General features: G+C 33.6%; 2 protein-coding genes across 5 annotated transcripts in view; both read left to right on the forward strand.

Annotated features, from left to right (window-relative positions):
* The first annotated feature begins 662 nt into the window (after positions 1-662).
* Positions 663-7,750, forward strand: LOC105329927 (ankyrin repeat domain-containing protein 34B). 4 transcript variants are annotated; one of them, XM_066069152.1, is made up of 4 exons: positions 663-861; positions 4,009-4,105; positions 4,577-4,812; positions 6,385-7,750. In XM_066069152.1, exons 3-4 carry the CDS (start codon positions 4,771-4,773, stop codon positions 7,453-7,455), a joined length of 1,113 nt encoding a protein of 370 aa, XP_065925224.1. In that variant the 5' UTR covers positions 663-861; positions 4,009-4,105; positions 4,577-4,770; the 3' UTR covers positions 7,456-7,750. The 4 variants fall into 4 exon arrangements, with proteins under 4 accessions (XP_065925224.1, XP_011429723.3, XP_065925225.1 ...); XM_066069153.1 differs by lacking the exon at positions 663-861 and adding an exon at positions 3,479-3,811; XM_011431421.4 differs by lacking the exon at positions 4,577-4,812 and having other exon boundaries at positions 665-861.
* Positions 7,751-12,494: 4,744 nt separating this feature from the next.
* The window catches only part of LOC105329928 (neuroligin-4, X-linked), a 46,690-nt gene continuing 34,509 nt past the window's right edge, over positions 12,495-24,675 (forward strand). The window contains exon 1 of the mRNA XM_011431425.4: positions 12,495-13,770. Within this exon, the coding sequence (XP_011429727.3) occupies positions 13,335-13,770 (436 nt within the window). The 5' untranslated portion in view covers positions 12,495-13,334. The remainder of the gene's footprint in view (positions 13,771-24,675) is intronic.

Genomic DNA, 24,675 nt, shown 5'->3' on the forward strand with positions numbered 1-24,675 from the left:
GGGGGGGGGGGGGGGCTACCCCCTGGTTCCGACGCCTATGCAGGTTCAAGTAAAATTATAGCAGCAGGTACTTAGCTCCCGGTCTGAAAAAACTCGGATACACGACCCAGGGAGTGGGATCTTCATAATTTTCAGACCGGGAGCTACAGACCTGCAGCTAGTGAAATTACTGTTGCATCTGAACTCACTTTTCTGTGACCAGGTAAAATTTGAATTCAAAATAAGGAAATAAATAAGGAAATTGAAGTGAAAAGTGTAAAGTATACCTGCCCCCCCCCCCCCCAAGTATTCAGTGGAAGGGGGTAAGGAGGTAGGTTCCGAGGAATAATTTTGTTTGCCCGGGGTGGGGGGGGGGTCCAAGGGCTATTTTCGGTCATTTTACTATGTGAATTTTTAAATTAAGTTTAAATTTGAATTTTCCGGGGGATCCCCCCGACCCCCTCTAGATCCGCGCTTGGTGTTTGTATTACAAGAGCCTTGACGCTGGGTGTTAACACAATAACGTGCATAACATAGGAGATTTCAATTGCGATTAGACTGTGTTAAAAAGACAGCAGCTTTTCAACCACAAGAGAATACATTCGTCAATTTAATGATTCGGTCTATTTATCGATAACCAGATATATAAGTTCGCATAATATTTAATATTCAGTAACCGTTCGGTTATATTTAAAAGGCTATCGGCAAAGTTGCATTGTAGATTTTACATAACTCATCCAAGATCATCTGTTTCTTTCAGTCCTACAAAAAAGCTTTTTGTTGATTATCAAAATGACTCTGTTTACATCAAATGTTTGATCAGGTTACCTATGCAGCACTTTGCGATGTACATGTACACGTTGAATCGGTTTAAACCACAAGGTAAGGTTTTCTTGAATTTTTGTGTTAACTGTTAATAAATACTACTTTTGCCACAGTTTTACAATATATATTAGATCGACTATAGATATCAAATAAAGTTTTCAATCACAGCTTTTGTAAAATAGTCTTTGTTAACTTAAACAAAATTTATTATTATTAAGAAAATTCTTCACCAATTAATAAAACTGGTCAAATGCACAATACTAAACTAGTCTTTAAAAACACCAGCTTTAACTGAAATTGTTGACTTTACATTCTGTCAGATATATAGAGTTTCTATGCAAAAATAGCAGCTGTGAGATTGGCCTTTCATTTCCAAACAAAAACGAGTATTTTTGAATTTAAAAATAAATCATTTTTTTTTTTGCATTGACAAATATTTTGTATGGAATAGGTATTGGAACATTAATCTTTATATTGTAGTAAAACCATATATGCTATTTGGATTGACATAATATCAAACGCAATGGGTATGAAAAAAGTGCTGTAGCAATGTATTCTTATTTTGCAATAAGTATGCGAAACATGTATTAAAACAATGAACACCGGCATTATTTTGTTGGCGTGTGATCTAAGCAACTTGATCTTACAAGATCTGATACAAATCAAACGGCAACACCAACAAAAATCAAAATAAAATTCTAAATTTGGTTACTATCTGATGTATCTATATATCATCACATTCCGCAAATATGTGTGCAGTGACTTGCAACAACCTTCTTGTAGATGTGTAGATTGTGCACGTGTTTGCGCATGCGTTTATCATGTATTGGTAAACCCATGACCAAAATAGCAATTACATATGTAATTTGGAAACGTTATGAAATTTGAAAGAAACAAGGAGAACTGAATGCGAAGCTGTAGCCGAAATAAATATAACGTTTTCCTACTCGCGTTACTTGTAAATAGATAATTAGCGTTTAAATGGACACCCCGAAGTGATGCTAAAATAAAAGTAATTTATGAGTGCTGCAGTTTGTGTCCTTTCTAAAACATCCTTTCCATTCTGATTATGCAGACATCATAAACAAATGACACAAGAATGACAATGAAACTGTCTTTCAGAAATGTTGTTTTACAAGAAATCGAAGACTATTGGCTTTATTTCCATAATTGCTTCTTCTTTTTTCACTAATCTCAATACTACTGCTGGCGAAGGATGTTTGACACTCGCTGACTTCGGCGACAAACTGACTCCTCGAGGATTACCCGTCTTCGGTTTGGGCGATATGAATAAAACATCGGCCAAATTAAAATATCACCTTGAGGTGTATTCATATAAATGTCCACAAAAAAACAAAACACCTTTTGCATTTTTTGCTCTTGCAGTCTTTTGCAAACGGTATCTTTAAATCGCTAATTTTGAGGGGTTTGTTTTTGTTTTTGATTCGTTTCCTGATAATATTTTCATATAATGCATATTTCGTGTTTGTTTATGGATGCCATACTGAACAAAAAGCGTGGTTTCCCCGGTTTGCGCAGTTTGGCTGCAAGGAACTTTGAACCTCAGAATGTCATGTATTAAGCATAAATTGGCCCGCACCGAATAAACCGTTCAATGTTCCATTGTGTGCATTGTATAAGAACAAGGACATATATCTTTATTTTCGATTTATTCATATATGAATTTCTTCGTAAATAAGTTTTAAGCAATGTTTACTATGGTTTCATTATGCTGTTCAACTATGGTATATTTCTTTTACTAAAGGCACAATTGAAGAAAAAAAATTATGCTCTTAAACGACCCCAGCATACTAGTTCAAACCAAATAAGTGACTCAATAATTTTTTTTTTTACGAAATGAAAAAGGCAATTGTTCTTTATGATAAGGTTGTCGATTTTTTAGGATGAGAACGCAAAGTAATTCTATGCAAGAAATGTTTTTTTCCCTCTTGTTGTTTTGTGGAACAAAAAAAAAGTTAATAGGAGGCGGTAAAATCAATAGTGAAAGAATCAAGATCAACTGTGAGTAATGTTTGAAAGACCACATCACAATGCCAATTAAAGTAATAATTAAAATAATCGATAACTTTTAAAAGTCAAACAAATAAGCCACAACGAAATGTTTAAAAACACAATGTTCATATTAAAATATGAGATTGTCTTCAGTTGCATTTAAATTGGGCGATTTTTTAAAAGGTAATCGAGAAAGTTAAATATTTCGATAAAGAATTTTTTTTTTTTTTTTTAGATAGCTGAATGTTTAAAGCAACCCAATTTACACATGCAATTTGCGCGTACACTAAATACCCGGGTTCACATAGCCTGGTAAGCAAACGATCTCTTTCTACGTCACTACGATAAAAGAGAACGCATGTTTCAAATAATTCGGAAGGCAAACGCTTATGATTTTCGGCATTAATTGTTTATTTTGCCAATTTACGCCCGTCACTGTCATTTTTATTAGGTTTTGAATTCGAAAATCTACCCGAAAATTGGTTTGCAATTGGCATTTAATCAAATACAAGTCGCCTCCTGGGGAGAGAAAGAGAGGAACCAGACTAGGGAATACTTTTAAACCTGTCGATTAAACATTTAGAGAGAACAGGAATAGAAGAAAAAAACCTGTCAGTATTTAAACGGGTCATTTTAATAGAACCTTAAAAAAACATGATTCTAATGAACGGAGAAAGACTTTAATTATTTAGTTTATAGAATTCTCATTTTAAAGCCCTGCGAGGAACACACAACGGTTCAAGGAGATAACAATCAAATATAGACTTTTCGTGATACTCCAATTCCTTCATAATTATACCTTTCGAGCAGTCAGGTAATAAAGATATCAACAAAGCCGATGACGTCAGAGTGACCCCTTAAAAATACATTTGGAAGAAGAACCTGATATCCCCAGAGAACAAATAAAACAGGAGCAATCGGAATATGAATCTCTAAGTTATAAGTCTTCTATAACCGATGCAAGAAATATGAAGAATGTTGGCATACTCCAGATGTCGGTTTTTGTTAAGACTGGACAATACATATGAATTATTTTTGTGTGCTGTTTTAGATATCGAACAAAACCCAGTAACGTTATAGGAGTTCAATGTTCTCGCTGGAGCTGGAACAATTAAATTAACTCCATGAAATATTAGAACCAACGTAGGCGATTTGATAATTGAAGTCAAGAAGTTGTTGTTGCAATTTCAGATTTTTTTGGCAAGGGTCAATATTGATGCAGTATTGGACATGGAATAATAAAGTTCCTTTTGAGCCATGGTTTAGGACAAGGGATTGAGGCAGACAGGTAAGAAAATTCATTGTCGACATTTTGTTTTTAATTTGGTTTTCTTTATGGGTTTGAGAGACTTTAATTTGTTTTTAAAGTTGTTGAAGGGTGTTTTAGTGTATTGTAAGTCTACATCTCTCTCTCTCTCTCTCTCTCTCTCTCTCTCTCTCTCTCTCTCTCTCTCTCTCTCAATCGACTAATTAATCAATAACACACCTTAGATTTGCATTGTTTAAAACTCGAGAACACATTTCTTTGATTAATACACACATGTATAATCCTTCAAAAATGATAAGATCTGAAAAAATACTCGAGGCGTGATCTAGCCGTGCTTTATGTACAAATCAGCATTGATATTAGCAGAAACTTGTAGGATACATTAATTAGTTTAACACGTGCATTGTATGTGTATTTACCTGTGCCTAATGCAGTATTAATGAATCGGATTTCCTGATCAAAATAATGACAGATGCTTTATACCCTTATTAGGTCCGATATGTATTGAGGGTCTAAGATCAAATATTCATGAACCCAGAAACAGAAAGGGGTATTGTTAGAAACCAAGATCAACATTCCCTGTAGAAAAGTCAAATCAAATCGAACCACATTTCACAGACATACGCTCACAGAACATGGTTAAAGTGGTCAACAGGTCAACATATTATTATTGTTACTGAAACAAAATGGAGGAGGATTCTGATTATAATAGTGTTGAAAGCGAGCCTGTAAGTATGTGTTTTTACCTTTTAAGCAGTGCAATACTGAAGCTCCTTGGTCTTTAAGCTAGAGAAAGATAATAGTATTATAAAGCAGTCTTTGAGTACAGACCACACTATAATGGATGCACTGAATGTAACTGGTCTAATCAGAACTATAATATATTACATCGAAGGTTTAAGTCCTAATAAAACGCTTATAAAACTAACTTTAATGAAATGTTAAAAGATGCTATTACTACATAAATGGAAAATAATGACATATTGACCTACAAGAGATTGTCTCTGGATGCTCTAATTTATTTATTTAATCGCGTTAAGGACAGAAAAGACCTTCAGAAACAATACGTGTTTCTCCCTTAATGAATAATTTACGTATCTGTCAGCCCTTTTCATGTCAATAACATCTCCCGAGATATTCCAAAGACATAAAACCCAATAAGTAACCCCCAGTTCGTCTGCTTCCAATGCGAGATAACAAACGAGATTTTGGCGAGATTAAACTCTTCCACAAGGTATAAGTTGCAAGAAATAAAAACACAACGTTAACTGGAAGGGAAAACATAAATTAATTGATCTGAATGAAATTATATTTTTGAATTATTAATACTTCCTGCATTTATCTAAAACAATATAAAAAATGATTTAAATGGAGAGGTTATAACGTCTGTTTGATGCGTACACTGTCATTATTGCAAAATAAGGTTGATGTAACCCAAAAAATGTGAAATTCAAATATAGTTAATACACCCCAAAGGATTAATTGATAAAACACGATCCCTGTCATCGATGTGCTAAATGTCACATCATTAATTTTGTTTTGGATAAAATCCACGATATGTACATGTAGTTAATCTAAATGTGCCAATAACACGCATTTTCCAATTCGGGAGAATCTGTATACTATTTCTGCTACATGTATCCATTTCTAGACATACATGAATGTTATAAAGGTCATTATTTTTAAAAAATTCGTCTTTTTCTTTCTATATAATTATTCAAAGGCTCACACCATTGTGCTATTTTTGGAATGAATATTTTCTCTACAAAAAGAACAGATTCATAAATTTCAAATAAATAACGGTGTCTTTGACTTTTCTGATGATATCTTGGATTAAACACGAACAAAACAATAATCAGAGTAGACAAAATCTGACGCCAATACACCGGCATTACAACAGTGAAAACGGTAGCGAAACTTTTAGAGCCTTGCATATATAAAAGCCAAAATTGCAATAAATTCCAATTATTTCAGAATCCCAAAGAAAAGTACATTCATTAAGTTATTTATATGTATATATCTTTCCAATACACTACAGTTATTGGAGCAATTAGTCTTATTTCCTGCAATAAAAGGCAAGAAAGAAGTGTTGTGTTATAAATGTCGTCGCTATTAAAGGGAAGAAAGATGGGATTGTTTATCTATATTAGCACACATCTCTTCCGTCCGTTGTTAATTGCAACAGTGCTGTAGCTTGTAAAAGCATTTTCGTAACAAAAGAGGTGTTTTGTGAACCCTACCGACTTTAAAGTGCAATGCTCGTGTAATTAATATTTTTTTTATTTGCATTTTTCACTTAGATACAAGGCAGAAAGTATGGATACGCAAAATGCACCGGAAATATAAGTTCTCTTGCAATGGAGGATGTACGTGAAGTAGCAAAACTGTTCTTGGCCATCGCAAACGGAAAGGTCCGCCAAATAGACAAAATACTGGGGCAACTGGACGATATAAATGTACGAGATGGAGAAAACAAGACACCATTAATGTACGCAGTATGTTGCACCAATGACGAAGTGCGCACACACATAGTACGCTTACTGTTACGTCACGGCGCTGACGTAAACGCTCAGGACGAGAATGGCCAGACGGCGCTGATGTTCGCGTGCATGGAATGTGATCGAGTGGACATTGTGAGGTTGATATCGAGAAATAAAAGATGCGACTACAACGTACAGGACAGTGACGGATTCACTGCAGTAATGCACGCCATAAATTCGTCGAATTTGCTAGCACTTCGAATGCTCGTCGATCTCTCATTGAAACAAGACGTGGATCTTAAGCTACGCAATGCTCACAGCTTGAACGCCCTTGAATTGGCCGTCAAGCTTCAAATGCCGGAGTTTTGCAAATGTTTAATTAACGACGGAAACGCAAAAGCCGGTTCGGTGCGAGATCAGAAAGGACTACGCATACTGCTTGACAGGGATGCCAAACCGAACATGTCGAGCAGCAAAATGATAATGGACATCCCAACTCTTCAGATTCACCGGCCCGGAACACCAATATCCAACAGCTTCCGGCGAGAGTCGACGTTTGATCGTGATATTAACAGACTGTTAGACGAAGGGGACAACGGCAGAACGTCAAACGGTCCCAGGATACGAGAACCCCCGACCCCTACAAGTTCTAGAAGACAGCAGGCGGATTGGATGGAAAGCCCACGGGCGTTGCGCCGCCCTCTGAAGCCCATTGCGGGCGTATCGGCGCGCGAGAACCAAGTGACTCCCCATAATTATATTCAGAGTTTACAGCCTGAATCGCCCGTATTCGGACACCGGATGAAGCTTCCGAGTATTCCGAGTGGAAAGCGACTATATCTTGTGTCCACAAAACGGGGGTCTTATGAAAGTGCACAGGAAATTACCTAAACAATGAAAAAAAGTTGTGTATTCATTTTCATTGAGTATATATTTGTAACCTGTTAACCATGTTTTTATTTTTTTTTGTTATGATTTTGTTAGAATATTTTATTGCAAGTTTTGCGATCTCTCTAAATCATTTAAATCTATAGGTAAAATCATTGTAAATACGAACAGTCATTGTTTGATCAGCGATTGTGTATTCAGTGAATTATGGCCAATTTTTTGTTTACTTTCGCAAAACGACGCCAATATCCCGGTTTTGGAAAACCTGTTTTTGCATTAATAAAACAAATAAAATTAATTGTTAATGTTTGACTATGGATGTGCGCTATTTAAAAAGATTTCTTTGTAACAAAAATGAACTTTTAAACTGGTTTTAACAAGGAAATCAGAACTTAATCCCTTCAGATCCCTACTTCAAATTTCTCTCTCAATACAGTTTAGCAATATTAATTTAAAGGATAACCACTAGCCACTGACGCAGAATATTTGAACAGTAACAAACAACTTGAAGGCGCATTCATAAAAGCCAAGCACCAAAACTCCCTATCAAAGATGAATTCCCATTACCAGACGAAATTGAGGCCTAATAGTTGTTACGAACTGACATGTTTGTAACGCAACTGCTGTTCCGAGGCATAATTGAACAATAAAATGCTTGCGAATTGTCAATCAAAGAGGAATGCTCTTTTTACGATTAGAGAAAGGTTTACAAGATATTGGTGCATGTAGGCATAGACAGAATTCTGTGGACCAAGCTCTATTATATGTTATATTACTGCAAAGTATTATTACTGTGCTGATATTTGATTTATGACACATAAATGAAAACTCATTACTTCCAACATGAAGTTTTATTGAGTAATGTTATTTTTTTTACGATAGTATTTGGATATTTTAAGTGAGTCATATTATTCTCGTACATGCTTTGATCAAGAGCATTAAAATCCACATGTAACATTAGTTGTTTTACTGGACAAGATAAAATTGACTAAAAGCTCATTTAAATTGATTGAAAATAAAATGATTCTCTTCTTTTAGTGTACACTGCGTACCTGTCATGATCTTAAATACCGGTATCAAGAATATTTTAACACTGAAGTAAAAGTAGTGTCAGGTTATATATATTCTTCCCGGTCACACTAATAAAAGGATCCTTAAAATGTCAAATTTTGCAAATACATGTATATTTTAGCTATTTCCATTCAAAAATCCACTTTCTTAATGATAATTATACATTTATTGCATGATGGTGAGGAAAATATGAAGATTTATGATTTATTCCTCCAGAGAAAATCATATTTGCCGAGGGCAACGGCCGAGAGAAATCTACCACTTTTAAAAGTCACTTGACATGCATGGACGCAATTTGTTGATTTTCAAGGAAAATATTAATTATACATGTAATCAACATAATAATAATGTAAAATGACACAGAAAATGCATAGATATATTATATTTGATGCAGTAGTAACTAGGGTAGCCTTGAATATGATACTTATCATTAAAATTTTGGCTACGGTTTTCTATTCATCCTAGATTTAAGATAGTAGAGGTTATGTCTGGCAACGTAGCCACTATGATCTTGAACGAAACCCTGGAAAAAAGGATGATGTACGCCTATGCGTCGTAACTAAAATTTCATTAGAGAGAAAGAGAGAAAAAAAAGCTCAGCAGTACAACTGATATTGGCAGCTAACAATCATAAAAAAGTATGATCAATATCAAATCAACCTGTTCCTGATGATACAATGGCCGCCATAAACTTGTCTGAATAAGCCGATTCATTTACAAAAATGGAGATAATATCTCTTTTTATTACAATACGAATTCATACAGAACTGAAATAAGTAGTCTTTCCAATTATCTTTTCCGATGTGAATGTCTTTCTTAGAGTCAGCACCACCTAGAGCTCGCTCTCTTGTGCAATCACACAACGATGTGAAGTCAATAAAACGCTAATCAGACATCGGAGGAGTCGTTACACTTTGTCAATAGATATTAGGACGAGTATACTTGCGCAGTACGTGAGATTGGCGAGAGACAATTTTCAGAGGGAACTTTGATTTTAATGCCACTGTCTCGACTCTTCAATTGGAAGACCGTTTTGGTGTAACGAACAGTCAATTGTTGTAATTATTTCAGTACATCAATAATATTGTAGATGATATAATTATAGCGATTTCTTACAGGAATTAAGGGCCATAAAGCAATGATGTTTTGTTGAGTATACAATCTAAGATTTTTATTTACTGAGAGTCTATGACGGATATAACCGGTATTTAATAACAGAAAAAAAGATTACGTCCGAATTTCGGATTCCGTAATATTGTTCGTTTTTTTCCTTTTTTTTTGGGGGGGGGGGGGGGAGTAAGAAATGTATGTACTCCTTACAAACATCATATCTCCTTATTTCTAGCCTTGGTATATTTATACACGAATAATTGGATGAAAACATAGCAAAATGTATTATATTAAAAAATATAGTAAATTTATGACAGTTCCTTTTTCTGACCTTGTATTTTGTATATTCATAAATTTGATTTGTACCTCATGCATCATTAATATGGTTTAAAAGAGAAATAAAACAAACTTATAAATGTTTTTAAAAAAGATAGAGGACTGAGAAACATTTCTCGAATACCTGATGGAAAGAATCTAAAATTATATTTTTTTAAGGTTCCTTATTACCATATCGCACATACTACACATGTATGTTACATGTTAACGCAATGTACATACCATCAGTACATGTATGTGAGTAAACAATATACAGTTAACTATGAAATGCTTTCTTTGATGATTCATTCGGATTAGGAAGGTAGCGATAATTGCAGAAAAAAATTACATAAGCCGTGTTAGCGGGTTATATATTTTTTCTGCAATGTCGCCATCTTCATACCCCAAATGAATCACCAAAGAAAGCATTTAATTGTTTAAATAAACACGGGTTTACAATTAATTTTAACTTTCATTCTTTCTATGATTTTCTCCTTCTTCCAAAAATTCAAAGATTTGACTCGGAGACACGAATACAGGATCTCTTATACAAGCCTGTGTACAACTATTACATTTACTGTGACGAGTTATTTTCAATTTCAAACTACCCAAGGTTAAATCCATTTACCAATTCATGAGCTGTGTTTACATTTCATTAACTGTTGCGTCCGTTTAATCTTAGGCTTTATAGTTGATTCTGCGAGCATAGTGTATTTAGTCTTGCCAGTGAGGTCACAACAAAGATGTAATACTTCGATAATACACACGTCGGGGTATCAAGTCGCCATTCATATACTTAATCTTTTTCAACAAAGTCAGACGCCTTTACGTTCTGTAGGGGGCCAATTCAGACCAAAGCCTTTTAATCCCGCGTCTTTACTATTACAGTGACAACTACACTGTAAAATTTCAAATTTATGAATTTTCTGACAGAAAATATATTATCCTCAGGGAAAACGTGGTGTTCTGAGTTTTATGCATCATTTATGCAACATAATGTATATGGTTATTTTGTTGTTTTTTCTAGGTCCTTATCTTAGTCATATTTTGGTCCATTACTCATTTTGACCCCGAAACAAGAGACAACATTGTACGATTTCAGCTATTGACGATTAGTTAAAAACTACAGATAAACATCAGGACCGTTTTACTAAATTCTAGGTCTATAGCTGCATTATGCGTAAAAACAAGAAGATTATAAATAATTTACTTGAAATTGAATAGAATCTAATTGAAACTCATAGACGATTTTTGTAGTCAGCATGGATTTCATTCAAACCAGTAGCTTTAATTACATCCAATTTATGTGTTAAGTATCTGAAATTGGATCAATCTGAATAGTTTGAAATTCCCAAAGCTCGCGTTGTTCCGATTTTTTAAAAGCGATTGATTATCAGGATGCATTATTACTTTCTACTCCATCTAGTTCTTTTTTTAAATAGTTTACTTTTACTGAATTGAAAAACAAACTAAAAAGAATTGGTATTGACATTATCATATTATGTTCTACTTAAACATTCAAAATTTGATAATTACATTTATTTCAAATTCATTTATTATTTTATAGGTCTCACTGTATTTTTTCAAAGACACATTTTTCTATTAAGATTTAGGTATTGGTGGTTAAATTACATGTTCCCCTTTAACATGTCAATACGAATGCAATAAAACTACATTTTTTTGTATGTTTTCTACAGAAAAATTAATTATTTGGTTAGTTTTTAATTCATAACTGCAAATAGCAATGACAAATAATAGTACAACTTATGTTTTAGTAATATATAAATTTTAAAAATTGTTTTATTAAATCGGTGTATTCTTTAAACTATAAGTGTCACTCATTCATAACCAAGAGGATTGGAGACGGGCAAAGTAATAAAATTTATTGATTTTCTTTGTTTACATACACCAGGAAAAAAGGATCGTATATTAATCGTCAGATACATGTAACATCCTTACCACAGTATCTGCATGACGTTGTTTACGGATTTAGATTAATTGAAAACGTATCATATGATGCAGATATCGCAAACCGTATCGATGTTGTCGACCAATTGTGTTCGAATTCTAAACATTTTATTAGAACTTCTTGTCTTTTCGTATGTGGTGGGGATTTTATTTTTCCAACGCAGTATGTTTTTGTTTGTGAATGTTGCTTTTAACAATTGCATGAACAATCTGAAAGGATTAACATGTTTTCATACACTGGCATTTTTTTTTCTCATTCAGATGAATTCGAAACTTGTATAGTTTTACTTTGCCATGCAGTTTACACTGACACAATCAAGAATCAGAATCGTGAAACGTTATGCGCCATTGTTTTGAGATGACATTCTTCGATTTCAATAGAGTGAAGAGCGGTGTGTTTCCAGATGATTGATAGAAAGTTTTCCTCTCCCGGACACGGATAGATTTACACAGAACCTTACACAAAAATAACCAAACAAAAAAAAAAAACCCACCAAATCGATGAAGAGAGGAAAGTGTTAAAACCTCGCCCCTAGTCGCCAACCTTTTATATGCTTCACTTTTTATGGTTTAGTAGGTTGTTGCGTTTTAACATAAAAATAAATTTTATTCGCATTACCGTTTTCCTCCGTGTGAGATCGCCCTCAATAAAAATAAATTTCCGTATTCCACAATGGTTTCATCTTCTCTCGCGTCTCGCACTGTTCCGTCGCAGAATCCCAACCAGTGAAAATTCAGTTAACGGTTCAAGCGATTACGTTTCTATGAACTTACAGCAATATGAAATATTTATGTCGTGTCGTGGAAATTAGGAGATTGCTTTTAGTTGAGTTATCAACTCGTCCACGCTTGATATCCTATTTCAGAAACAATTACTGTACAAAAAGAATAAAAACGATCGAATCCTATGGAATCGAGTCTGTGCGATATTTCAACGCGCGCTCAAAACCTGACGCTGCGTTGAGGTAAAGAAAAACCCCCTACTCGGATGTTCCTGGATAACTTTATCCGTGGAATTTTTTATTCTCCTCGCGTGTTCATGCGACACACCAAATTCCAATTAACGAGACCGATCAGAGAAAATGTTTTGATTAATATAGACTAAAAGCTCATTGCATTGCCTGTGTGATCTAGGGGGAGATCGCGGTTGTATTGATCGCTCCTTGACTATACCTGTCGCGATGCCTTTTGAACGTGTGCATCATTTTTCAGTTGAAATAGTGGTTTCTTTCGATGATCATTCAGAAAACTTATATCCCCTTTTCAATCATTGACACCATTCCGCATTCGATCACTGCAGCCTGGGTTTTTTTAATGTCCGTCGTAAAACGTTGTCATCGAAAAAAAGCGACAGATAATCACAACCAGTGACTATTATTGGAATTCGGAATACTTTGTGTACTTGCTCCTACTTGAACATGAAGGCTGAACACAGCAAGATTTTTGTTTATGTTGTGACCTTCTTCACAATGGTTACGTGTTCCATTTGCAACAGCAAGATCATACGAGATATCGGGAACCTATATTCGTACAGGAACGGAAACGTTAAAGGATTTTTGATCATGTTTCCAAACACCAGGCTTCACCCTGTCGACAGAATTCTTGGATTGACCTATGCGACTCCACGAAATCCTTTCGGAAGGCCCGAAAAGTTTCTCAATAGAACTTCGGATGTTAAGAAACACATCAGCGAGTCTCCTCTGTGCTACCAGCGAGATGGTAATCTAATCTTCAAAGTTAAAGACATGTGCTGGAAGAGAGCAACCAATCTGAACAGGCTGGGGCTTCTCCAAAAGAATGAGATGACCGAATCGTGTCTTTCCCTCAGCATAGTCGTCCCAACCAAGAAGACAGGTAAGAGATAGTTGCATTTCACAACAAATGCCATTCATTCACAACATTTTATATACTGCGGAATCATTAGATTTCGCAATTGCTCAATTTTCGTGGAATTCGTGGGTACCTCTTATCCACGAAAAAACATTCTCAGCGAATTAATAAACTAAGACAATAAAGTCATATTTCCTTTTGTAGGTATACGAGAATACACGAAATTATGTCCCCACGAACCTGTAAAATTTAAGCAATCCACGAAAATTGGCCCCTACGAATTTTAATGATTCCACAAATGAAGATAATGTATGGTAAGGTATTATTGATAATTTATTAAACTCTACATCAGTATATAATCTGGAAGATTGAAATTCATTTGTATAGAGAAACATCATGTTTTAACCCTCTCAGTTTCATCAGATTTCTTTATAAACATCCAAAATTTTGCAAAAATCACTGCAAAACATGATTGTATGTTCATGCATGGTGGAAAAATAGCTAAATTGACTTTCAAATACATATAAACATGTGTAAGTTTTAAGGAGACGATACAGTACACTTTACTGTAGCAAGGCATTCATTGTGAAAAATATCTCAAAATGAACCATTTATTTCGAATTGCACGACCTTTAACTACGGTGATCATAAACTCGACATATCGTGTATATGTAGTCTAACCATGAGAAAAAGATTGTAGACCCCGTTTCAACCAAAAGATACATTTCATAGGCACACAGCATCGTTTTTGAAAGGGAGGGGGGGGTAGCCTTATCCAAATTATTTTGACATGGAAAAGAGGGGAATTCTCGAAATCATGAAAATCCTTAATCATGTGTGAGTGTGTGTGTGTGTGTGTGGGGGGGGGGGGGTGTTCTTCAATTTCACTGTTGATTTCATTACATGTATTATATCTTAAATTTATTACATGTTCCCCAAAACGGAGGGGGGTGGGGTGGGGTGGGGGACAACTCCATAATAATTTTTAAAATTCTTTATACACTGCGATGTCTGTTAATTTTAAAACAAAAAAAAATCACCTGCCCCCCTTAGCCTGATGCTACGTGCCTATTTCAGCGTGTGCAATGATATGTATATAATGTCGTCAAAGGTGTTGCTTGAAAAAAAACCCACATATGATTGCTTTGTTTGACTCCCATGTAAACGAAAATATTAATTATGTATCATGTCGTCAACGGGTGTTGATTTGAAAAATGCATTCACTTTGAAATATATATGCTCCGTTTGATCTTTCGATCTAGCTACCCGATATTAAACGCACAAGCACTTTCAGACATTAAACGCATGGGCACAAATAGGCTATACTCTTAATTAATCTATATCTGATGTACGAAGTATCCTGGCACAAGCCATTGCGTTATAATCAACAAATGACTTGTAAGTACAGTATAACAGTTATAATAATAGTTCCAAGTTCTCGACGGCAGGTCATCAAGAGCTACTCACGTGTACTGCATTACAACACAAATACGACACCGTGCAAGGGATCAGGGCTCGAAAACAATCAACTAAATTGATAACAGATTTTCAATTCCATATTCATCCCCATATTGACATTGCAGGAATGCATCGCACTTGAAATCAATTTTATTACAAGCTTGTTGAACCTTTTCATCAGACGGGTCATTAGTGCTCTTTAAGCCAGCCCACTCTTTCAAAGGAATCGGTCATTAAGGTTTTTACTGCATAAAACCTAAAATAAAATGAGGGAACATAGAGCGCTTCATTGAGAGGATTTTGAAGAACAATAGTCTTGTTTTTTAAGCCTTAATTTTCTCAATCAGGGTTTTTGTTTACAATTAGCGTGGCCTGTCGACACATTACTGAAGATCGATGCGGCAACATGGATTTTACTTTACTGGATAATTCACTGAGTGATAAAAACCCTAGAAAGGAAAATGGTGCGCGTCAAAGGGACGTGTTGGACCGTCATTATACTCGCCCTCTGTCACGTCAATTTGTAGGGGTGTGCAGTAATTTGAAGTTACTGCACTAGGCTAGTGGTTTCATGTGAAAAATGTCAAATGTTTTACCGATAGGCTTGCATGCAAAATGCATTGCAGCCACAAGCAGTCGTAATACTTGCTTGAAGCTAGTTCTATTTATCTATCTATATATCTATCTATCTATCTTTCGATCTCTATTAATACATATGTACATATTTATCCTTCCGTTTTGTTTTCAGTTTAATCTATACCCTTAACTGATTGCAGCAGATCTAAATGTTGACTGCTGTTACCCTCGAGATTTAACTTTTAGATCTATGTTTTAATATTTAATCATATTCTGCCTTTTCTGTACTGTTTTATAATCAAATCAATATGATACTACAACTAATTCAAGTTTATACATAGAAGTTTCTCGTGTTCTATCAAATATCGAGTAGCCTGAATAATCTTCTGGAAGAATTCGTCGGTTTAAAAAGACATATTTAGATAAATGAAAATGGGTTTTTTCTGCAAATGTTTTAATAAATTTACAAAACTGACAACACAGAAATTCTGATTTCGGCTGGGTTTTTTTCAATTTTTGTGAAAATAGTACGTACTTAAAAGTTTTGAGATACCAGTATATATTTTAGTTAACCAACTATTCTAGGTAAAAAAAATCATTATACATTAAAAACAAATCGTAAATGGTATTTAAGGTGATATTTACTGTAATAGAAATAACGTCTTAGACAGACACTGAAATAACAAAGATCAATTGATGGGCAAGGCGTATGCCAAGAATCTAGAATTAACGTTACTAGTTTCAGAGTTTCGATGGACAGCCCAATCCTTTATCCTTGCATTTTAGCTCGAACTAGAATTGAAAAACTTACAATGAAACTGAAGGTATCATATTACCATTGTTTGTGCATTGACGATCATTTGGTGGTAAATGTTTTTTAAAGGTTCGAATCCCTCTATGCGCAAGCTCTTACAACATGTACATACCAATTGGGCTGATAAAATTCTACGACGCATTATTAACCAACAATCAAACAAATACTCAAACAGAATCTTAAATATTAGTACTGTCCATTATTTCTGTGCATACTTTTTCGTTTATGACTTTTTCTCTTATATCTTTATTAACTTGTATGATATCATAATTCCTTTTAGGACCTTTTACCTTTAGGTGGACTATGACAGTACTATTATGCATTTGATACTTGTACCGTGGTGTGTATAGGAATAGTAATCTATATTGCATGTGATTAGATTGATTGGTTGTATTGAGCCTCAATCGGGAATTTATCACTCATATGGAGATATCGCCAATCGCAATGACTCAATGTTTAAGCAGATTCTTTGCACTCTATGCGCAAAGATAGGGTTCTTTATCGTGCAAACAGCTACATCGACATTGGGATCTTAACTGTATATAAGGTCTGCCAAAAAGAGCAGTTATACTGTCGAAGGCAAGTGTTGCATCGCAATGTCCTGGACGGGAATCAAACCAACTGCTTACCACTTACACATGTAACATGGAAACAGACGCATCAATATGCATTGTACTCATGCAATCCTTTCCTCTTAGACCAGAATACATGTCACTGTATCAGTGAAGTTGAATTTTAAGAGTCTCTTTTAGCAGTTCACAAAGTACATGCATGCAGTGCGTTTTGCATAAACATGAAAAATGTATCAAATCTCACTTTCATGTTGTTTACAAATTGATGGATATAGATGTAAAGAGTCACGCAAATGTCTCCTATGTCATCTTTGTGTCTGGTCTATCAAAGATGGCGATAAGTCGATCCTGCAGGGGTATTTTGTCATTTTATTGAGAAAATAAATCATATTCTTTGAAAAACAAACTTCTGAGAAAATCATCAATATTTAATTGCCAATAAAGATAACGCAAAGGTTGCAAATAAGATACCAAACTATACACAATTATGGCTCTTTGAAAAATAATCTATATATGTAATAATTAACGATGTCAATTTGAAGCGTTTCAGTAATCGAAAATTGTAAGTTTACTTCAAGGACATTTTTTGACTGTTATTTTTTACTCAATGGAAAAAGGGGAGTGCCTTTTGAACAGTGTAAATAAATTATCGAGTTTGTTTCGCTTTGAGTTTGTTTCGCTTTGATCCTAACATCCTCTTATAAATATTGAATGTCTGAAGTATGTTCATTCAGAGTATACAACATAAAGTCAGCATGCTATGTGATCTGTTGTTTGAATGGAGAAACTGCTTGTTCATTCTGCCACCACCGAGTCATTTTGCAGCATGCACAATTTTGGTTCTCACAAAAAATTAAAGCAAATGTGTGTTGGTTTAAGGTGTTTCAAAGATACGTGGACAAATTCACTGGTCATATCAGTATGAATGCAATTTATTGAATATATTAAACAAATGATGCTACAGTTTTATGCACATTGAAAGTGACGGGTTGAACAAAAAAAAACTTCGCGTGTACAGTGTACATTTGCAAATACATGTTTGCACAAGGATAAAAGTCCATAACAGTTGAGTCTGTCATAGTGGATACAAATATTGACGAAAGTTCGAAAATGGGATTTATTTACTCTTTCTGTTTGAACTGGTTTTCGTTTCTACTTTTAACAAAATAACACATTTACATGTATGAAACCTGATTCAAAAGATTATCCATTAAAACCAATTACCATGTTTGAAGGGACTTTGACACGATATGAGATGGAAATTTTATTTTAATTTTTAAGTATAAAATGGTTTTAAATTACTTGTGCATTTTGCATGAGGAAAGGAGGGGGTTGTTATGTAAACAAGCTCAAGTCTTATATTTGTTTACAAACAATGTAGAGTAAAGAAAGTGCCATTTCTTTGGCCAAAAAAAATTGTGACCAACAAGATAAACTGATTTAATGTGTTCATAAACTATTTTATCAACAACAAAAAGCAGCATTGGTTTGAAACTTGTACCAATGTAACACACATGTAAACAATAACGAGGCTCGAGCTTTGTTTACAAATCAAAGAATTTTAACCCCTCTAACTCGTTTGTAACTCGATATTGAATTTTGACTTTCAAATTTTGACTTAACTTAAAAACATCCATATTGACCATTTGAGACATTACAAATTGAGAAATAATTTTGAAAAATTTGAGCTCAAATCGTGTCTAAGTACTTTTAACAACCTTATGGTACTCTTGAGTACATGTACGTTTACCAACGATACAGAAACAAAAACGAATAAAATTATGAAATAAAGGAAAAATAAATTTTGTAACAAAAGGTACTGTCTCTTAAACAAATTAAAGTAAAATAAATTTCAAAATATATATTTTTAAACAATATGTAAGAAAATATAATTAATGACTGACCCAATTATTAGCAAATTGGTATATAATAAAAATCGATCTTGATTATTTTTCGTGTCATTGAACTAGATATAAAAAGTACATTTTTTTGTAAAACAGATATAAAGGTACTAATACTTTATATTAAAGACATTTCAGCCCCCCACGGCTCAGCACCTTAAAATGGGCCGTGAAAAGTGCAAAAAATGCTCCATTGTATTGCTTGACATTCTCTTGTTTCTTGTTCCGTACCAATCAGCGACTTGAATTAGTATAACAATGGTTCGCTAATTGTATAAAAAAAAGAAACGTATTTGCATACGCATGGAATCTGTATATTAGGTAAATGCCGAAGGAACCCTGGGGTAGCGATTATTCAGTCGTATAATCTTTCCTACTGGTTATCCCGGTAACATAAAATTTAGTCTTTTTTTTCCCATGGTCACAGATCTGTTAAAAGAAATTAGAACTGTATATTTTATTTATTATCTAACTTTTTTTTCGCGATTCACCAGTGAAAAACTACTTCGCGGTGACATAATTTCGCGGCAGAGCCGATGATGGTGCTTACCTTCCCCTCCCCCCCTTTTTTTTCTCATTACATTGGTGTTCTTTCGCTACATATACGTAGTACTCATAAACTGCCTTCGTAAGCAATTTATGCATGATAGAAATTCTTTGATATTTTTATTCCCTTCTCTTTCTTTTGGTTTGAATAAGACAAATGGCTTGTGATCAAGAACATTGCTATTCACACTACGCATCTGTGTATGACATAATCAAGATTAAATATTTCATGAGCCTTGTTTTATGGCTTTCTTGCTATCTTAGGAAAGATGGTTTCCGATATGTCTTCATTAAGGATACGCACCAGTTACAATTGATCCAAATTACGATATTTGTACATGTAATTTGTTGAAGAGCCCTTTTCCACATTTTATAGACCTTTTTCTCGTGGATGCAACGGAAATAAAACTTTCACCGTCTTTTCAGAATATTTTTTTTTTTCAAAGTTCAGATACATTGTGTATAATTTTGCATTGGGTTTAAGCACAATTTTTAATACAAACTCAATAACAACACAAAAAACTTCATTTATTACATGGAAGAAAGGAACTCGCATACTCTTATAAATATAAAAAATTCTAAAAGTGTTATTAACACGATTACGAATTAAATTATTTGTGAATCTGTATCAACAATGAGTTGTGATGGTTGGTAATGTCATACAGTAATGTACCTTATAAGTATCTACTGAGAAAGTTTCATGAAAATCTGAGATGGTGTGTGCCAATGATGCTACAGTAATATTTTTGGTCTGTACAGAGAATTGACGTTGAAAGATCTCGTGTTCTGAGTGACGGTGATTTAACTCATTACTTCATTTCTTAACTGTTGTCATAAAATTAGAAATCATTAAATTTTTTAATATCATGCGAAGAAACAGGATTAGTTTGCAGTTTTTTCTCTTCTTCCAGAAATAGAACTTTGATAGTGTTCCCTATGCTGAAACCACGCAAACGTGTCTTCTATACGTGTTTAGTTATATTAAAATGCAAACTTGTTATGATGCCAAATTTTTCTAATTGAACGAACAAGGAACATTAAAAGTTCTCGATAGGTTGTGTATAAAGCTCATGTAGTTAATTAATGGCCATTTAAAAAAATAAGACTTTTTATAGGATCGTAAGTTCTATTATAAGATATAATTATAACATTTTACGGTGAAATTTTCAACGATCTAATATACTTATTCCATCAAGTCTATCCAATTAGTATTTTAATTGAAAAAAAATTCTTTAAACGTAATTAAAGAATACAAATTTCCACTTAAGGAATATGCATCGGCAAATTTTAAGTAAATTATTGACTCTTATATTGCAATATGGTGTTGTACTGTGACCATAATGTATTCAGCGGCAGTCTATATCAGCTTCACTCAACGCTGAGAGAGTTACCGTCCTTGCTTTATCGTGAAATATTTTCTCAAATCAGCAGAAAATTACTTGATTATTATAGATATCATAATGGATAAGAAGTATTTAAGTCTAATAGGCAAAAAGTGCAATTTTGGATGAAAATTTACATTTTCAAAAATTTGATTAAGTAAAGATGAACAAAAGCTCCAGGCGGATTCGAACTCATGATCTGCGGTTCAGCAGCCCAATATTTTAACCACTGAGCTACGATGATATACAACCGAATCGAACGATATAAACAGTTTAATAAAACATTGAAATCGCTACCTTATGACGTAGTGTCTTAAAAAGTATAAGTGTAGGTGTAGTGAAGTACCTTAACGAAAAGTTTTTGGATTCTTTCTTTTATACTGACTTAATTAATCATTAAAATCGCTTTATTTAAAATCTAAAATTTAAAAATTAAAGGAACTTATTCGACGAGAAATATGTGGGATTAGTAGGGTTCTTTTTTTTAAATCTTTTTTTCTCAATATGTTGTGACATAAGGTGTGACTAGTTCATTCTGATTTTTCTACAAACTCAAAACTGCCTTCGTAAGCAATTTATGCGTGATATAAATTCCTAGATTGTTTTCCTTTTATATCTTTTGAACTGAATTACATGTAGACAAATGTCTTGTGATCAAAAGCATTGCTTTTCACGCTATGGTATTGTGTATTACATAATCAAGATTAAATATTTCATGAGACCTGTTTTATTGCTTTCGTAGGAAAGATGGTTTCCGATATGTCCTCATTAAGGATATGCATCAGTTACAATTGATCTGAAATGGCGTATTTGTAATTTGCTGAAAAAGTATTTTATTCATTTTTATTTTTTCTAGACGCTACAAAAAATAGAAAATTTTCCCTGTATTATCTACTGTACGTCTGTTATGCATTCTTTCATGTTCTTGCACAGCTAGAGTTTAAAATGATCGACATTGTTTACCGAATTTTAGCATGTATTTTTTTTCTTCAAAAAAAAGTTATGTTTCATTGTATGTATTTTAAAGTTTACGCGAAAACAAAAATCTTACATTTATAATTTACAACAAAAAAAGAAAACAGAACGGATTATGGAATTTTGTGGGCATCGGTATCAAAAATGAGCTTGCATTAGTATTTTTAAACAACTCCTGTTTTAAGAGACCAAGTTTTCCTCTGTGATTTGAGTCATCATTAAATACAAGGACATTCAATTCTTAGCTGTTGTCGTAAATTAGAGATCATTAATTTTTGGAATGTCATGGAAGAAACGGGATTGTCTTTGCCATGCATTTTTTTTTCTCTTCTTCCAGAAACAGAACTCTGAGAGCACTTCCTATCTGTAGACATGAAAAAGATGTTCACTTCGTGTTCGCGATCAGTTTTACCAAAATGCTTGTTCGTTGTTGAACACAATATCCTATGAACGTACATGTATTTTAAGTACAAGATAGTTTTATAAAAAGCACAAGTAAAATGTAGTTGGTTAATGGCCATTTAAAATCCATCACTTTCTAAAAAAAAAAAGTTATGGTCTTGCATATGGTCTTCTATAATAAAGAACATTTTATCGGCTAATGACAAAAACTTTACCTTCAAATGATGTCTATCCAATTAGTATTTAAAATCTATACAATCTTTAACTGCTATTAAAGAATAAAAAACTTCGGCTTTATGAAATTTCACCGCCAATGTCAGTGGAGTATTGATCTGACTAACCTAAATAGCATGTTATTTTGTGACCATGCTTGTTGCATTCTTTTATTAGAAATATAAATTGAAAAGTTTCAAAAGCGCCTGACGTGCAGTATTATACAACGTGACATTACCGGCTGCAGGCAGTCTATACGTACATAAACTTTACTCAACGCTGAGGGAGTTATCGTTCCTGTTTTTAGATCCTTTAAAAAATTAAATGAATACTCATCGCGTAGGTTCATTGAAAATGTCGTCCATTAAATCTGTACACACACACACTCTCTCTCTCTCTCTCTCTCTCTCTCTCTCTCTCTCTCTCTCTCTCAATTGTAAAATGTAGAAGGACACTTAATTTTCTTACATCCCACCAAGAAATTGTATATTTCAAAAAATCGCTTATGTTTTTATGCAATTTTGCAGTCATTGTTCAGTTGCATCGTGAAACATAAGGATAAGCTTAAAGCCATACTGTAGATTTTTTTTCATATAATTTTCTTATTTTTTTACGTATCAATAAAAAAAATTGAGGTCATTAAGTTTTCATTAAAAAAAAACTATCACGTTCTGTCATAAAATTTGAATGTATTAAAATCATTGTCTCTCAATGAATTATGAGTTCATACATGTACGAATTTGTATATTTTAAAAAAATCGCTTATGTTTTTATGCAATTTTGCATTCATTGTTCAATTGCATCGTGAAGCATTAGGATAAGTTTAAAGCAATACAGTAGATTTTTTCAATCTCATTTTCTGATTTTTTACGTATCAATAAAAAAATTGAGGTCATTAAGTTTTCATTTTTAAAAAAATTATCACGTTCTGTCATTAAATTTGAATGCAATAAAAATCATTGTCTTTCAATGAATTATGAGTTCATTTGGTTTTTTTTTTTTTGTCTTTCCTTAAGCATTATCTGCTAAAATAAAGGTTTGAATGGGACTAAATTACTGTTAATGTGTTCTGGTTACATGTAGTATATTCAAGTGGAAATAAAACGAGGTAAAAATGAACTGATGGCTTAGTTTTTGGATAAGTTGACGGGAAATTTTCCAATTTTATTTTGCTTAATTAACCAGATTCTAACAGTACTACTACGGTCTTTATTTCTGAAAAAAATTACATAGCCATATATATATATAATTTCAATTATATTTCAGTACTTTTGAATATTTTATTATACTGTGAGAGGAGGGTTAGGGTTGTGGTTCAACGTTTCAGAAGAAATAAAATCCAGTATATTTCTGCTGAAAACATTAATCTAGGTCAAGATCTAGTAAACGATACCCGGCCCCACTGTCACCATTTTTGCTCAAGTCAATACTCAGCCTCAAGTCTAAGTTTTGACCTCAAATTCATGCACTGTTTCTTTAAGGATTTGAGTTGAGGACTGAGTTGAGTGATTTAAAAATGTTCGTGGCGGCGGGGCTAGGGTGTCTTTTTGATGCTAGAATCATTATGACGTCATAATTGATTTGAAATTTTTTTCCCCGTACTTTACGGCGTTAAAGGAATTACAGTGTATGTATAAAATTAAACAATTTCTTAACAGTCCATATTAAATCACGGGAAAAGTAGTCCCTGTACCTATATTCAATTTGACATCAATTTAAAGAGGAGGTCACGAGCTTGTTTAATTCCGTTTTTGGAGAGACTGTATGCATTCTAGATATATTTTATAAATAAAAAATGGACAACATTCCTTATTTCCTTCAAATTTGATTAAAAATGACATTAAAACTTGATTTTTTATTGTGTTTTCCAAGAATTTTAGCCCCCCCCCCCTCCGGGTACACCCTATCAAACAAAGCTACATGTATTGTAATGAAGCATCATTGAAAGAATCTATATCATAAATTTTATTATAAACCTGTAGGCACCTTTCATTTACTAGATCTTGATATTAAATGATTATTTGTATTGTATAGTTATTTTTAACGACAAAGATTTATTTAAAGCCAGTATATATATATATATAGCGCCT

This window comes from Magallana gigas, chromosome 8 (assembly GCF_963853765.1).
Source record: "Magallana gigas chromosome 8, xbMagGiga1.1, whole genome shotgun sequence".
NCBI lineage: Eukaryota > Metazoa > Mollusca > Bivalvia > Ostreida > Ostreidae > Magallana > Magallana gigas.